Source organism: Podospora pseudocomata, chromosome 6 (genome assembly GCF_035222375.1).
Source record: "Podospora pseudocomata strain CBS 415.72m chromosome 6, whole genome shotgun sequence".
In the NCBI taxonomy this organism is placed as follows: Eukaryota; Fungi; Ascomycota; class Sordariomycetes; order Sordariales; family Podosporaceae; genus Podospora; species Podospora pseudocomata.
Genome location: NC_085890.1, coordinates 1,827,767 through 1,842,208, shown reverse-complemented (window position 1 = coordinate 1,842,208; position 14,442 = coordinate 1,827,767). Strand labels below are relative to the sequence as shown.

The following is a 14,442-nucleotide window of genomic DNA, read 5'->3' as shown; positions in this document are numbered from 1 at the left end:
GTCAAGCCCCTACCACCGGGCTTGTGTTTGTCAAAACAATATTAGCGGAAAACTCCAGTAATCCAACATTCTCTTTTTCCACTTCTCCACAAGTTACCGCCCAGAGCTTCAGCAACCATGTCTGATGATCTTTTCACCATCCTTACGGTCCTGAATGCCTTCTTATCAGTTGCCCTCTTGATCGTCATCATCATAAACAATCTCTCTGATGATGAAACGAGAACTTTCCCGTGCATGACCAGAGGTAAAAGGAAAAGGTGGGGACGGAGCCCACAGGCAGAGAAAGGTGCTGTCCCAGTGATGTCTCAGCACGGGAAGTGCCGGTAGTTACGTCTAGCAACGACCAGACATGGGCACAATATACAAGTCAAATTCTGACCATGTACCACCCGCTCTGAAGATTATTCTATACATTTTGGTATCGCCTTTCCCAATCAATTTTTTTTTTAAAATTTCCGGTGGCCGTCTGACTCCAGTAACGACACCCGTTTCCCCTCGGTTTGTCTCAATGTCATACCCTTACTCCTCCATAGCATCCCCATCCTCAACAATAATCCCGGGCGGCAACCTCCCCTCCAATAGCGCCTTCTCCAGCCTGTTGATCTCCTCCAACGAGTTCGCCTTCTTGATCAACTCCTGGAGCTTCTTCTTCTCCTTATCTGTCAGTTTCAGTCTCGACAGCTTGGACGTCTCACCACCCGGTCCACCACCCTTGCCTCCCGAAGTAGTCGTCGAATCGAACGTCTTGCTCTTGATGCCCATAATCTGTTTCCCAGTCAGCCTGAACCCTCCCCTGCCATACCCATCAACAGAATAATAACCCACCTTCTGCGCCAACTCACTCGGCTCCTCCACCGTCCCAAACAACTCCCTGGCCTTCTCCCTCTCCGCCTCCCTCACCTTTTGATAATCCAAAAACCTCACACTCGGGCACCGCCAAAGCACCCAATACCGGTAATGCTCCTTCTTCACAACCGGATTTCCCCCGAGACACAAGTGCACCAAACCCCCCCACCTCCCCAGCACGTCCAAATCCCCCAGCTCCCTAATCTCGTTCTCCCCCAGGTTCAAATTCCTCAGGTTCGGCAGGCTCTGCACCGCCCCCGGCGCGATGGCGCTGATCCTGTTCCTCGCCAGCAGCAACGTCCTCACCCGCGGCGACAAGGGGAAGTTCCCAAGGAGTTGGATGTCATTATCGGTCAGGTCGATCGAGTCGTGCGGGCCGGCGACGGCGAGGTTTTCGATGGCGGGTATTCTATGGCCTTTTTTTACGGGAGGGTGTGTGGTAGGTAAGCCGAGCTCAAGTGTGGACAGTATCTGTTCTTTTCAGATGAGAAAAAAAAAAGCGTACCTCGGAGGTCAATCTCGCGCTCTTTGAGCGGGTTGAGGTAGGAGAGGGACGAGGCGATGAGGTCGGGGGTTAGCCTCATTTTGATGGTTTGATCCTCTAGCTGGTTTGTTGACTTTTGGTGGTGGTGATAATCTCGACTGCTTTCTCGATTCGGTGTTTGCGCAGCAGGTAAAAGTAGTAGCGGGCGATAAAATTGTTGTAATCAACGAGTCGCACTTCGCAATTCCAAGATATGAAGATCGTTGTCGCGTGCAAGTTCACTTTGGACGCGGCAGGCGCAACCACCACACACCCATTCCCAAAAAGCTCCACAAGGCTGAGCGGCAAAATAAATTGTGGAGCCTCAGCACTCACCGCCTGGCAACGACATGTCTTGACCCTAACCCTCACCCGCCCCCTTATGTTTAAACGGGGCTGTACTCCAGCATTCCATTTGTCCAGTGCTGCACGGTTCTGTCTATAGTTTCTCCTACTTAAAATAGACACAGGCGAAGGTCCTTCTTAAGCAAAGGTTTTATTTCATCACTGGGCTAAATAATCATCGCAAACTCCGTCTCAAACCATAGCCCCTACTGCAGCAACAAGATCGTCCCGCTCCTATCCACACTCGCAGTCATTGGATAGGGCGACTCCAACCAGATAACATCCATCACCGCGTCCATATGACTCCTCAACAACCCCTGCTGCTCCGCCGAAACAACCGTACTCCTCGCCTGCCTCACCCTCTTGACCGGCTGCTCAACATCCCCCGCCAACCCCGTCCCCCCATTCGCCGCCGCCGGCCCGTTCGTCCCCCCACCCCCCTTCTCCTTCTGATTCGGCGGCCGCTCCGTATGCAGCGTCATACTGGCAGTCGGATGACTAGTAGAATACCCCAACCTCCCATCCTCGGGCATCAACCCACTAAAAATCACACTATTATCCACCCTCACCAAATCCCAATACCTCAACTTCTTATCGCTCCCCCCCGTAATAACAAAAGCATGCCTCACATCCCTCACATCCTCCCCAGCCCCAAGCCCCACCGTCATCGCCCTCACCCCCCTATCCATATTTCCCCCACTCCCACCCGCCGGCCCCCCAGCCCCCATCTCAATATTCGTCGCAAACCTCCCCAGCATGATCCCCTCCGGCCTCTCCTCGTCCACCTCCCAAGCATCATACCCCTTCGGCCCCTCCTTATTCCCCGCCACCCTGTACACCTCCCGACAAATACACCTCTCCAAATCCCAAACCGTAATCTCCCCTGCCCCGTCCCCCGCTGACCAAAACCCATCTCCCCCTCCCCTTCGCCGGGTGCGGCGTAACCCTGTAGATCTCCCCCTTCCCCGGCACCCCCCACCCCCTCAACCTAGTCTTGAACCTCAGATCCCACAGGTCCAAAACCCCATGGCTCGTCCCAAGACAAAGCCAGTTCCTCTTCCTGTCCACGCAGAAACACGTCGGCGTGCCGTGATGAACCGGGTTCTCCAGCCGGAACAGCTCCCCCATCGTCCTGAGGTCGACACCAATGATGTTGCTCTTGTTCGTCAGCAGCACCAGCACCGAGTTCGCTTCTTGTCTGTAGTGCTCGCACCAGACTACATACTCCCCTTCCCCTAGTCCAGTATACTCCCTGAGCAACTTCAGCTTTTCATACCGGTAACTAACCCCGCTGAGAATCGAATTGACCTTGAGGATGTGCACACTCCCGTCAGTGGCACAGCTGACAAAGCTGTGCGTGTTTTCAACAAAACACATTGCCAGCACCCTCGCCCCGGGAGCATGTTTGTGAGTCTGCCTCGCTTTATGTGTGACCATCCTCTCTAGGCGTTTCGTATCCCAGACTTTAACACACCCATCATCCCCACCTGTGATAAAAAACCGATGGTCCGGCGAGGGAACAACCCGGTTGATGGGGCCGACATGTTCGGCCAACATGCCAACCAGCTTGCCCGCCGGCTTCCAGGGCTCCTCATATCCAGAAGGGACAGACTGCCTGCTCGACTTCCGTCGCCTCACCGGCGTCACCAGCGGCCCATACTCGAGCAAATCCCGGGGATAATTCTCAATGTACATGTTATCCAGCATCCGGATAATGTTCGGGTCGCTCCCAGTATAAGTGTGATGACCCCTCAACCGTTCCTTCGCAAAAGCCAGCCCAGTCTCCGTCTCGGGATAAGACGAAACCCTCAACCCTTGACTGAGCGGCCCCTCGACTTGTCCAAACGCATTCGTCTCCGTCGTGCCAGTCTCAGGCCCAGACTTGGCGCTGTCTTTCCTATTCATCAGATTCATCGCACTCGACTGATGCCGCAAAACCCTCCTGCTCGCATAAGGCGCATCCGACAGCGACCGATCATCATCCATAACAGACAACACGTTCTTCCCTTGCGCCACCGACGTCCTAACAGAAGTATCCCTCGACGCAGTCGGCGATACCGCCCCCTCATCCTCAAAAGGCCGCCTGCCATCCACAGACGCCGGCGACATGTTATCCCTGCTATTAAGTCTCGACCGATGATTATTCAACGCCGCCCTGCGCTTCTTGCCAACAGGGTCATCAATCGACATGGACGCATCAAGCAGCGCATCCTCTATCGTCCTCGGAGTCCCCGGCTCAGCCTGAATAGACGGCATCGGATACCGCAAAGGCTCCTCATCAAACAACACAGTCTGGGGGGTAATCCCAAGTGACCGAAGGGGAATAATACCATTACTACCACCCGTAGTCGTCGTCGTCGTCGTCGTCGTCTCTTGACCTGTCGAATCCCTTGTCTTCATCTGGCTCAATCGCCAGATAAACTCCCTAAGTGCCAACAGCTTCGGCTCATCCTCTTGAGACAGACCCAAATTCCGCAACTTCCTCAGCCACGCATCGTCCTCCTTGTTCTTTGACGCCTGCTCAAATATCTGGCTCGGCCCCAAAACACTATCACGTCCCTTTTTGAACGTCCAGAAATCACCCTTCTCCGTCTTGGAAGCCCACATCAGAGCATGGTCAAAGACAGACCGAGACAGCGGCTTCTGAAGCGCCTCAAGAATCCCCAGCTCAGAAAAGTCCGGTACGCGCTCTGGCTTGAGATACGGCCCCAGCTTTGGCAGCACTTGAACTTTGAGATATGCCCGACTCAAAAACATGCTGCCCGAAGCAATGAACTCGACAGCCGCCTCTCGGATCCATATGTTAGGGTGGACCGTGAAGCGGGCGACATCGCTGATGAGATCAGTGTAGGACTGCTTGGTCAGCAGACCCAAGGACCCCAACTCTGCCAGAGAACGGAGCGCACCCTGGACAACATACTCTTCCGGGTCCGTGACCGCCTGCACCATAAGAGGCAGAATGAACTTTTCCAGCGTGCTGCTGCCGAGGAAAGCCGCAATTCCCACGATCGCGTCAAAGAAGGCGCATTTCAGCATCCAGTCTCGATCATTGAGGTAGGTGTTGAGATGAGCCAAGATGATATCGTTGGCCTGGGCAACACCGAAGAAGATACACAGCTCTGGCACCGAGGTAAGGAAGGCTCGTCGCACAAAGGGATCCGAATCCTCAATCAGCGCCTTGGTGTGAGTTTCGAACAGGCCGGTCAACTCCCTGCGGGCATTGTCATAAAGCCCATCAAACGCCGCGTCTGGCTCCGTCCCAGGCTCAACCTCAGGGTCTGCAATGGTCGTAGATCCATCTCCTCGCAGCGTAGCAGCCATGACAAGAAAACGGTCCGCAATCTTGGCCAACTTGCCCAAAGCCGAAGCATATGTTGCTCGAACCGCCGAACTAGTCGAGCGCTGCGTTCCAAGCAAGACAACCTGCATCCTAGGCATGATATACTCCAGAGATATCTGTGCGTTCACAGGCGTAATGACCCTCACCATATCCAGTAGCTGCGTGATCGTCCTAATCGCAGAAATGACCACAATCTCTGACTTGTCATTGAGCAAAGCAACGAGATATGGCAAGACCCGGTCCAGTTTTGCTTCGTCAGTCAACCGCTCAGAAAAGGCCAAAAGTATATCGCATGCCTTGACTTTTGAATTTGCGCGTGCCGTATTTCGGAGAGAGGAAACAATCAGCGTCAGGAATATCAGCGTGCCGTCATCTGCCAACGGCTGCTTGTCGCTCGACACGAAATGCTCATTATTCGGGATGTTGAGTCGGACTGGGAAATGCCCCAGTCCCAGCCTGGGAGCCACCGGTCGTTCCTCCACCTGCGTATCATTATTGTGATATCCCAAGAAATAAGAGATCTTGTCGAAATCCGACCACACCCTCTCGATCCTCTCATCAGCTTGACCGACGTTCTTGGCCGGATTTGAAGAGTGCCCAGGGGAGAGATCCGTAATCACCTCCATGTACTGGTGCAGAAAGTTGTAAAAGTATGCCGGAAACACCTTTCCCTTCCAGAACTCAAGGTACTGTTCCGCCGAATATCTCTTCTGCGGATCCAGCTGTATCATGTGGCCCACCATCTCCCTCAGGTCCTTATCAGGGATCCGACTCAGGTGCGATATCCCAGGATCATACTCCCCTTTCCGGTACTTGTACAGCTGACTCAAGCTGAAGATGGGCGCTTCAAGAAACAGCTCTGCAATCACACACCCGACGCTGAACACATCCATCGCCCATGTTATCTTTGCATTTGGGTCTAGTTCCTCCCCCGAAGGAACAAATCGCTCCGGCGCCAAGTAGCAAGTTCTACGGCCGGACGTGTCGAAAAAGTAGGAAAAATCGGCAGGGTTGTCCTCAGGTAGCATGACCGGCTTGAACGAGGACGAAAAGTCGGATAGGTACAGCCAGTTCCACGACGTCACCAGTGTATTCTCCGTCTTGATATCGCCATGATAAATGTCTTTGTCATGGCAGTCACGCACAGCGCAAAGCAGTTGAAAGGCCAACCATCTCTTCTCGATATCTTCCAAAAACGGTCGTGTGCTCAGACGGTCATATAACGAGTTGTAGAAGAACTGGCGAATCAAATATCCGTTCGTTTCGGTTTCGATCGCACGTTGATATGGAAGGGCATTTGGTACATCGGCCAGCACGTTTCTTACCCCTAGAGACAACAAGTCAGCAATGCCCACAGTAAAGCTGATGGGGAAAGGGCGCGTACGAAGGACCTGTTCTTTGTACTTGTCCAGGGACATGGGATATGGTTTAATGAGAACTTTGACTAATACGACTCCATCATGGTGTCTTGCTCGAATGCTCTTCATAAAGCGGGCGGTGCCAATGCTCTTTTCGTAGACCAAGTCGGCAAGCTCAGGAACGTCTATCCCGGCAGCCCCAGCTGGGGGTGCGGCGAGAGAAAATCCCTGCCCCATCGCTGTGTGAGATGTTAAGCGGTGGGACGCTTAGAACAGCTGGCTACCTAGGTCTCAATGTTGAGAAAGCTCGGCGCATTTTGGAGTACCAATAGACGAATGGTTCGCGGTGCTCGAAATTGCGGAAAGGTCGTCGTCAATGCGGGGTGAGGGAGGTATTCGTGCTTGGTACGGTCGGAAGTCGCGGGTGACGGTCAGATGTAGTCTTCTCGGGGTCGAAATGCCGGGGAAAATGTGTATGGGACAGAACTTTGGGTCAACTTTATGATGCACGAGGTGCTTTGGTCAGTCGGTGTTGAAGCCTACAGTACGCACACGGTGGTGGGCCAATCGGTGCCTGCCGATAAGATAACGATAGCTTTTGGCTCAAATGAAGTCACTGTGGACCGTTTACCTTTCAGCTCCACCCATGATCCCAGCCTGTCACCCCGCGAACTCCACACCCCGCTTTGTGCATATAAGTGACAACTTCTCGCCAGCCTTGGAGATGGGCAACAAAGCACACGAAAATGATGCTGGAGGTTTATTAGGAGAATAAGTTGATTTCATTTCCGGAGAATGTAACACAATCCTCAATGACAATCACAGCCTCAAAAGTACAGGATCCCAACAGATTTCTCTAACAGTTTTTTGTATTTAAAACAAGTACCAGCAGAATATCTTGATGCTATGTGATAAGAAAGCACGAGAATCTCTAACCGGTCATCATGAAGATACTCTCTTGGACATCATTACAAACCGAACACCCCCTAATCTCCCCAACACCAACCGCAAACACCTTCCTTAACATGGGTATATACCAAAAACTAACACGTTTTGGGTGCAATATGTACAAGGCGGCGAGCCAGGGATTATGACCTGAGAAGGTCGAGAAGAGAATGCAGCTAACCGTGTCGCAACCGAACTCCGTGGCCAATGCCAAACAATAAAGAGACACTCATCGAGACATTATTCAGAACGTAGATCGAGCGCTGGTATCATAATCGCAAGCTATCAATCAGGACCCAGTTGTTGTCGTCAGCGGGTGGCTGCTAGATCCCGTCTCGGTAGACCCATCGCCCTCGATCGTCCGTCTCCAATGCTCTGGCAGGCAGACACACACGAGGGGGAACGCCTTGATTTCACCGTTCGCTGGTGGAGAAGTCGATGCCACTCTGCCAGATGTGTTCGAGACCCCGCTGTCTCGCTGAGCATTCCTGCGAGCCTCCCACTCCTCCGTTCTCTCGTCCAACAGAATACCCGTCGCCCACCCATCGTCCCAAATACCCACAACCTTGAGCATATGCCCGCGGTCCAAAGTGAACTCGTCAGGGGCACGCGGTTGATATGCCCACAGCACAGCCACCCTATCGCCAGGGTGAATTTCGTCTTGCGAATAGTAGTCTCTGAAGAATGGCAGCTGCTCGGATTGCTGGCTGGCCATACCTTGGGGAGAGGACATCCCACCACTAGTTGGGGAGTGCGGCTCATCACTATTCAGCACCGAGCTGCTAGAGAGCGAACCATTCCTCCTGAGAGCAGTTGGCGGAGGTCTGAGAACTCCAATCCCCGTGCCGCGGTCTGATTCTGGACTGGACCCAAACCCGTCAGAGGAGGAATGATCGTCGCCTCTTCTTCTGTCGCTTCTCCTACTGTAGCCGGCAGACGTGGCTGTGGCGATATCTCGGCCAACGTGGTGTGATGGTGCATCGGCCGAGTGTCCCTCGAGTGCCGACATCCGGGCTATTCTACCGCCCGGTAGAGCCTCAAAGCCCGGCGGCACACCTGGCTGTCCTGATGTTCCTGGCTGAGCCATTTGAGGAACGGCCGGCCCTTTCCTAGCAGGCGATGGTTGATTGAAGACGCTTCCGCTCTGGCTTCCCTGCCTCTGCCTACGCCGCCGCCAACAGAGGAAGATGCCCAATGCCAACAGGGCAGCACCGCCAATCGATCCAATCACAATTCCAGCGATGGGTCCCCCTCCTAGCCCGGTCTTCTCAGCGTCGTTTTGCTCGTTCAAGGGCGGCAGTGCTGTGTTTGTGGGAAGTACAAAGGTAGGTGTGATCGAGGGCAAAACGACGCCAGCACACCTCGACTCGGCATTCGAGTTGTAGCAGCAACTATCGGTCGAGTTGATGCCGCCCTTAGCGCAGTACCAACACAGACCAATGGTGCTACTACCATACCCGCAGTTCTCGGGCTCGTTGGCGATACCCTGGATACAGGAGCGTCCGGAAAGCGCATTGTCAGGCGATGAGCAGTCCGTAAAGTCGGCTCTGATCTGCTCCTTTGCGTTCCTACCGGGGTTGGGACAGAGCGTGTTGTCACTGACAACGTACGTCTCGGCCTCGGCAAATTGTGACTATTCATGGTGTCAGTACAACCTCCCAATTCTACACCAAAACATAGGGGACATGGGGTCTCGTACGCATGTTTCCGCGCACACAGGTCGAGAGTCTTCGGGGGCGAGACTGCAATCTGCTATCGATTCTTGCACGATAGTATTACATATTACAGTAGTTGTGAAACGCGCGTAGAGCTCGGTGGTGTTGGTGAGATCAAAATCCCCGCAACCGAGCAGGGTTTGATATCTAGGAACAGTCAGTAGTCGAAACCTCGCAACATCACATGGCGTCGACGTACTTTTCTTGGACATAGTCCGATTGCACAAAAGTCAATAAGCGTTGATCGAAAGTCTCGGTGCTAGAAACGAATGATAAGAAACGACTGCCGGCAGCATATTAGTCCATCTACAATCTGAAACCCGCTGGAATGGATGTCTGATATCCAGGTGGGACAAGCGACTTACAAGATACCGTTCAGACGACCATTGGAAGTTGTAATGGAAGCTGACTGCCAGGCCGGACAAGCTTTAGATCCTTGCAGTGAAATGCAGGCGGCCATGGCAGTTGGTGATGCTGATAATAAAGAAAGAAGCACGGTCTTGGTGCTTGCTAGCGAATGCCCTCGCCTTCTCCAGGCTGGCTGTCCGCTCATTGTGATCTCCTCCTCTCCCCCTCTGTGGTGCCCAGTTGGCCTTTCGGCAGACGCGTCACTGGTGATGTCGCAGCAGTTTCCGGGTTGTGGTGTCACCTTTGCGAAGTTGTCATGGTTGTCTTGGGATGCTATCATGGCTCATAGTCTTGAGGTGTGTGGTGCCAGCGAGTCGGAGCGGCGAACCTTGTTTGACGTGGGCGTACGGAGTATTACCGGCCTAATTTGTTGCTCAATTGAGTAATATTGCGTGTATTAAGTCCCTAACAAAAACTGTCCGTGGCGTTGAGCTGGTGAATGGCGAATGGCGAACGGCGAATAGCCCAAGGTCGGGTTGACGATAGAGAGGAGACTGGACGAGCTGTTTTTGTTATGGAAGGCAGCTGGGCCTGGTCCCCGCATATATGCGAGTGAACGAGCGGCAACCAGTGAGGAGGTCGGTGGCCAGCACCAGCGCGACAGCGACCAGCGGTTCGCTCTTGCCGGTCAAGGTGTGGTGGCTGCAGGAGTCGGCCAGAGACAATTGGCAGGAAGGGATGGCAGTCGAGATGGTGGTGGTGGTTGGACAGCCGACTGACGCGATGATCGCTGCAGGTTGCAGGAACAGAAGGCCCAAGATGCAGTCGCAGCACGGAGGCCGAGATGGGGTGCAAACGAGCGGAACGAAACAAAGTCTATTTCTGAGGGTGAGGGTGTGAAGACGGTCGAGGTCACCTGTTACTCGTTGTGTCCGTACAAGTGGCACGCCCCAAGAGAACAAAAGGAAGAGAACGACGAAGAGAGAGACGGAGAATTGAAGGTGGATGTGTGGATTTGGAAGTCAGCCAGGAAGCGTGTGGATTGGTCAGGGGCCCACCGCCAATCTCGCTTGAGGTTAAGGTATCGGTGTACCGCTTGCCTCATCAGGCTTAGGGCTACGTAAATGCAGGGGGCTTTGCAGATAAACCCTGTCCTTTTACAGGTTGTGGTGCTTCAAGTCTTTCTACAGGGCGCCCTGAATCAACAACATGCAGAAACAAGAAGCCTCTTTGTGATGTTTTGATGGAAGAGAATACAGATCACGATGTTGGAGACACAAGTCCTTCCATGACTTGTTGGGACGAAATAAAGTTAGGAGAGCCCGCTGTCGGTTGTGGAGCACTGGGACTTTGGGACATTACGAAGTATAGGCAGGCTATGAGGGCTATTGCAATTCTTATGCCTTAAAAAGCAGCCTGTGCGCTTACCTAGTCAGAGGAATTTTTGCTTCCAGCACCTTCGTATAGACAAAGAGGATTTAACAAACTGTGAGATGGTAACAAACCGCAAATCTAGCGGTGTACACACGGAGCACAGAAAACAGTCCTGTCATCTGAATTCAGTTTGTTGTGTTGCCATGTGTTGGTCAGAGCTCCAAGCTGCCATGTTTGACAGCGCCTTGCATCTTTAGCTTTTTCCCTCTGCTGAAGACGCGTTGCGCACAGATGGTGGCTGAGCACGAGGCTGCAAAAAGTAAATCCGAAAGGTTGTTTCTGGCCCGCCATGGCATTGAGGCGCTTGTCTATGATCAACTCGCCCAGCACCATGCTCCTGCGACTATACCAGCCGAGTTGTGTTCAACGCATTCAACCAGCAGTGCGTGGTTGACATGCTTGACATGGAAATAGCTTTAAGGTCTTCTAAAGACTGCCTTCCTGTGCAACTGCAATCACTTAAAAGTGCCCCCCAATGTCGAGGATGAGCTTGATGGGATGGTGGGTTGGGAGACTTTTCGATGTGGGGCCCCGGACCCGGGACCGAGCTAGCACGAAATAATAGTGGGGCAAGCACATGGTTTCAAAGTCAGTCTCTTCTCATTGGTTGCCGGGACTTGGTAAGACAGCTTTTGTGGACGCCCCCACGATATCAACCCGATGGCTGTGTTTTGTATGTATCGCCGACCTCTGCAGCTCGCTCCAGCTTTCACCAATGGGAGGTATTCCTTCGCAGCCTTCGACATCATGGACCATGCCATCGACAGGCTCAATTCCAACTCTTAGAGATCCCGAAGGGCATCTATTCGGAATCTGCAAGTGCGCGATACGGTGTGTTGAGCCGGGAATCAAAAGACCCGACTGCACGAATAATTTAAATAAGCGCTTTAACTACCGGGCGGGCGCTTCGACTGGTTGACGGAGCGCGGTGCATCGGAATGTGTTTCTTGCCGCCCATTCTTGGAACCAGGAATGTATTTCAGGCCATTGGACAGCCGCCCGACGACACCACACGGCTCGGAACCTCTGCGTAACTGAGCGTAACCAGATATTATCTGGCTCTGGGATGGACGGGAGCGGGTGAGCTAGCTATCTATGTCTCGTTTCTATGTATCCCGACTGCCGGAATCTTTCCTTTTTCCCTCGTTTTCGTTCAGCATCATACCGCTCAGACCCTCTGGCCATGATGCGACAGCCATCTGCGATCTATCCAATGAATGCCACAGCAGGTACCGAGTCTACCAAACAAGCTGTTTCCCGCGTTCCATCTTCCACCTCAAGTTTCATCCCGCATTCTAATGCTAGTTAGTCTGAACCGGGCCTTGTTCTTTGTTTGCTTCTCTGCAAATACTAGGTGGGATACTCGACAACTAGAGAAGCGCACTGCTTCTTAGCACTATCTCGTCTCAACAACATCGGTCGGACACGCCGATTCCATGTCTGCTAGCCAAATGATTTTCAGGACCTCCATCCCTTCGAAGCATGGGTCTCTGAACAGATCATTCATGCAAGCACTTGCAAAACGCTGACACCCCTTTTCATACACCCAGCAGCCAGATTGGGCGAAGCGAACTCCAGATGGTCCAGCGTAACCCAACCCAAACAGAACTGTTTCTCAATGCATAACAAAGCATGCCGTCCAACGAGCAAGCGAATGTGTCGTTTTTCACATCGTTTCCCCAGGACCAAACTCAGCTCTGTACTTACCGGCCTTATAAGAAACCTGAACCGAACAGAGACCTCTCGGTAACTGTCAAGCGAAGCAGCTGCTGCCATCTTCCCCGCATCCTGACACACTGGTGGGTTGGTAGAGAGATAGATGATGTTCAAATGCCGCAACCTTGTCTGGGAGGACCCCTGATTAGTGTCGGTAGTTGTTTTGAGCCCCATCTTTATGCTTAACGTCGATGGGAAGAGGGCCTGGACTCCCGGTGGCTATTGTCGCGATCACGACCTGCCTACCTAAACAGGCTGTCGACCGCTCAGTCAGATCTAACCGATGGCAAAAATAACGCAGATCCGGGGAAGATTTCCTGGCTGTACACAGCAACACACAGACGGGAGAGCTGTTCACATGGCATAGGAGGCATACATTTGCCGAAAATAGCCTTGCTTCTGATGCTACTACCAACCTACTGCCATGGTACACAAAGATGGCCACCGAAGGGATTGCCATACTATATGGTGACTTGTTGCATGCCGAGTTCAGGTTGCGGACAAACTTCAACACAACACTAACAGACCACAGAACAGTAGATTCAAGACATGAAACCAGTTCGTATATTACAGTTAAGGCATCACATACAAGTCTTCATGGGAACGAAGCAAAGTCAAGACAAAAAAATACTATTATATCCCATCTTAAAAATAAAAAAAGGCAAAAGTTGTGATCATCATCCACACCCTCCCTCCCGTCCTCCTCTTCTCATCCAGCCCAGCCGGATGTACTTACTCACCACCCACCTACCCGCACCTGAGAGTTTACACCACCACCTCCCAGCTCTCCCCCTTTATATACTCCCCCTCCTCCACCCATGTCCTCCCCGGATCGCTAGAGACATACCTAATCCTCTGCCTGGTAGTAAACCCCTCCTCGTCTGTGGTGACCACAGTCCGAGTCTTGTAAATAAGAGAAGGAGTAGCCGCCGCAGCGGTAGAAGATTGAGAGAGAGAAGTGTATGGTCTCCGGTAATACTGCTTCTTGGTTCGGAGGTGGGGGGAGGTGAATTTAGTGGTGGAGCCGATGACGGTCATTTTGAGGATTTGGGGGGGTTGTGAAAGGGTTGGAGGTGAGATGATAAGAACATACCTTGTTGGTGAGTGAGACGGAGATGAAAGGTTGTTGTGGTGGGAAGCTGTTTTGGTTAGTAGAAAGGGGTGGAGGATGTATTTTTAATGATAGTGATGATGATAAGGGAGGAAAGGGGATTTGGGGGGCAGGGGGTTTATATACATTTTGGCTCAGGGGGTAAAGACAATACATTGTTCAGTATGAGGAGATAGACAATGAGATTTTGTTGCTAGTAAAGAATAATGCCTTTGTGTGCGGTTTCTAGTGGGAGGCTTTCTTTTTTGAAGAAAAGAAGAGAACAACGACAAAGGAGGATATCTTATCTTTAGAGATATTAATGTATCGGTGAACGGGGACAGTTGTCAAGGTCTTCACTGCACACTTGGGTGTCGTCAAGGCTACGATGGATATCCACAGAGATCATAGCTGTCCCCTACCTACCTTAGTTAGGACTTGCTCGACAGATGAGTATGTATCAAGTCATTCGAAAATAATGCCTCACACATCCATGCCGAGTGTGTTACAGGGGTAAGATGACACTGGCAAGGGTATGTCGCTAACAAAAAGATGGACACTGCAGCTTTGAATAAATGTTGGGCTGGTGACCTAGGAAAGTCACTGGCTGCAAAAATGAGGCCAAAATTGGCCAGAAAATGGTAAACAAATTAGTATTACAGTAGTTGGTTGTTGGTTAAAAGGAAAACAGTAAGAAAATCCAGCCCCAAGAGCAAACCGGTGTGGGTCTGGGAAAACCCAAGCCCTTCAGTATCCCACAATAAAGGCCGTGAGGACCAGCA

The 14,442-nt window shown here is 52.3% G+C and overlaps 3 protein-coding genes across 3 annotated transcripts; all 3 read right to left on the bottom strand.

The window, feature by feature from the left end:
• Positions 1-228: 228 nt before the first annotated feature.
• On the bottom strand, positions 229-1,430 carry LEA1 (U2 snRNP complex subunit; the record flags this gene model as incomplete). Its single annotated transcript, XM_062891877.1, has 3 exons — positions 229-765; positions 826-1,262; positions 1,352-1,430. The coding sequence occupies 3 exons, from the start codon at positions 1,428-1,430 to the stop codon at positions 520-522; spliced, it is 762 nt and encodes a 253-aa protein (XP_062740610.1). The 3' UTR covers positions 229-519.
• A 1,100-nt stretch (positions 1,431-2,530) lies between these two features.
• Positions 2,531-6,649, bottom strand: VPS15 (Serine/threonine-protein kinase; the record flags this gene model as incomplete). The annotated part of the gene is made up of 2 exons (XM_062891878.1): positions 2,531-6,381; positions 6,439-6,649. The coding sequence occupies 2 exons, from the start codon at positions 6,647-6,649 to the stop codon at positions 2,531-2,533; spliced, it is 4,062 nt and encodes a 1,353-aa protein (XP_062740609.1).
• A 997-nt stretch (positions 6,650-7,646) lies between these two features.
• Positions 7,647-10,686, bottom strand: QC762_601840 (uncharacterized protein; the record flags this gene model as incomplete). The annotated part of the gene is made up of 4 exons (XM_062891879.1): positions 9,438-10,686; positions 9,272-9,355; positions 9,057-9,219; positions 7,647-8,990 (listed from the first exon to the last, which is right to left on the bottom strand). The coding sequence occupies exons 1-4, from the start codon at positions 9,758-9,760 to the stop codon at positions 7,647-7,649; spliced, it is 1,914 nt and encodes a 637-aa protein (XP_062740608.1). The 5' UTR covers positions 9,761-10,686.
• Between the last annotated feature and the right edge of the window lie 3,756 nt (positions 10,687-14,442).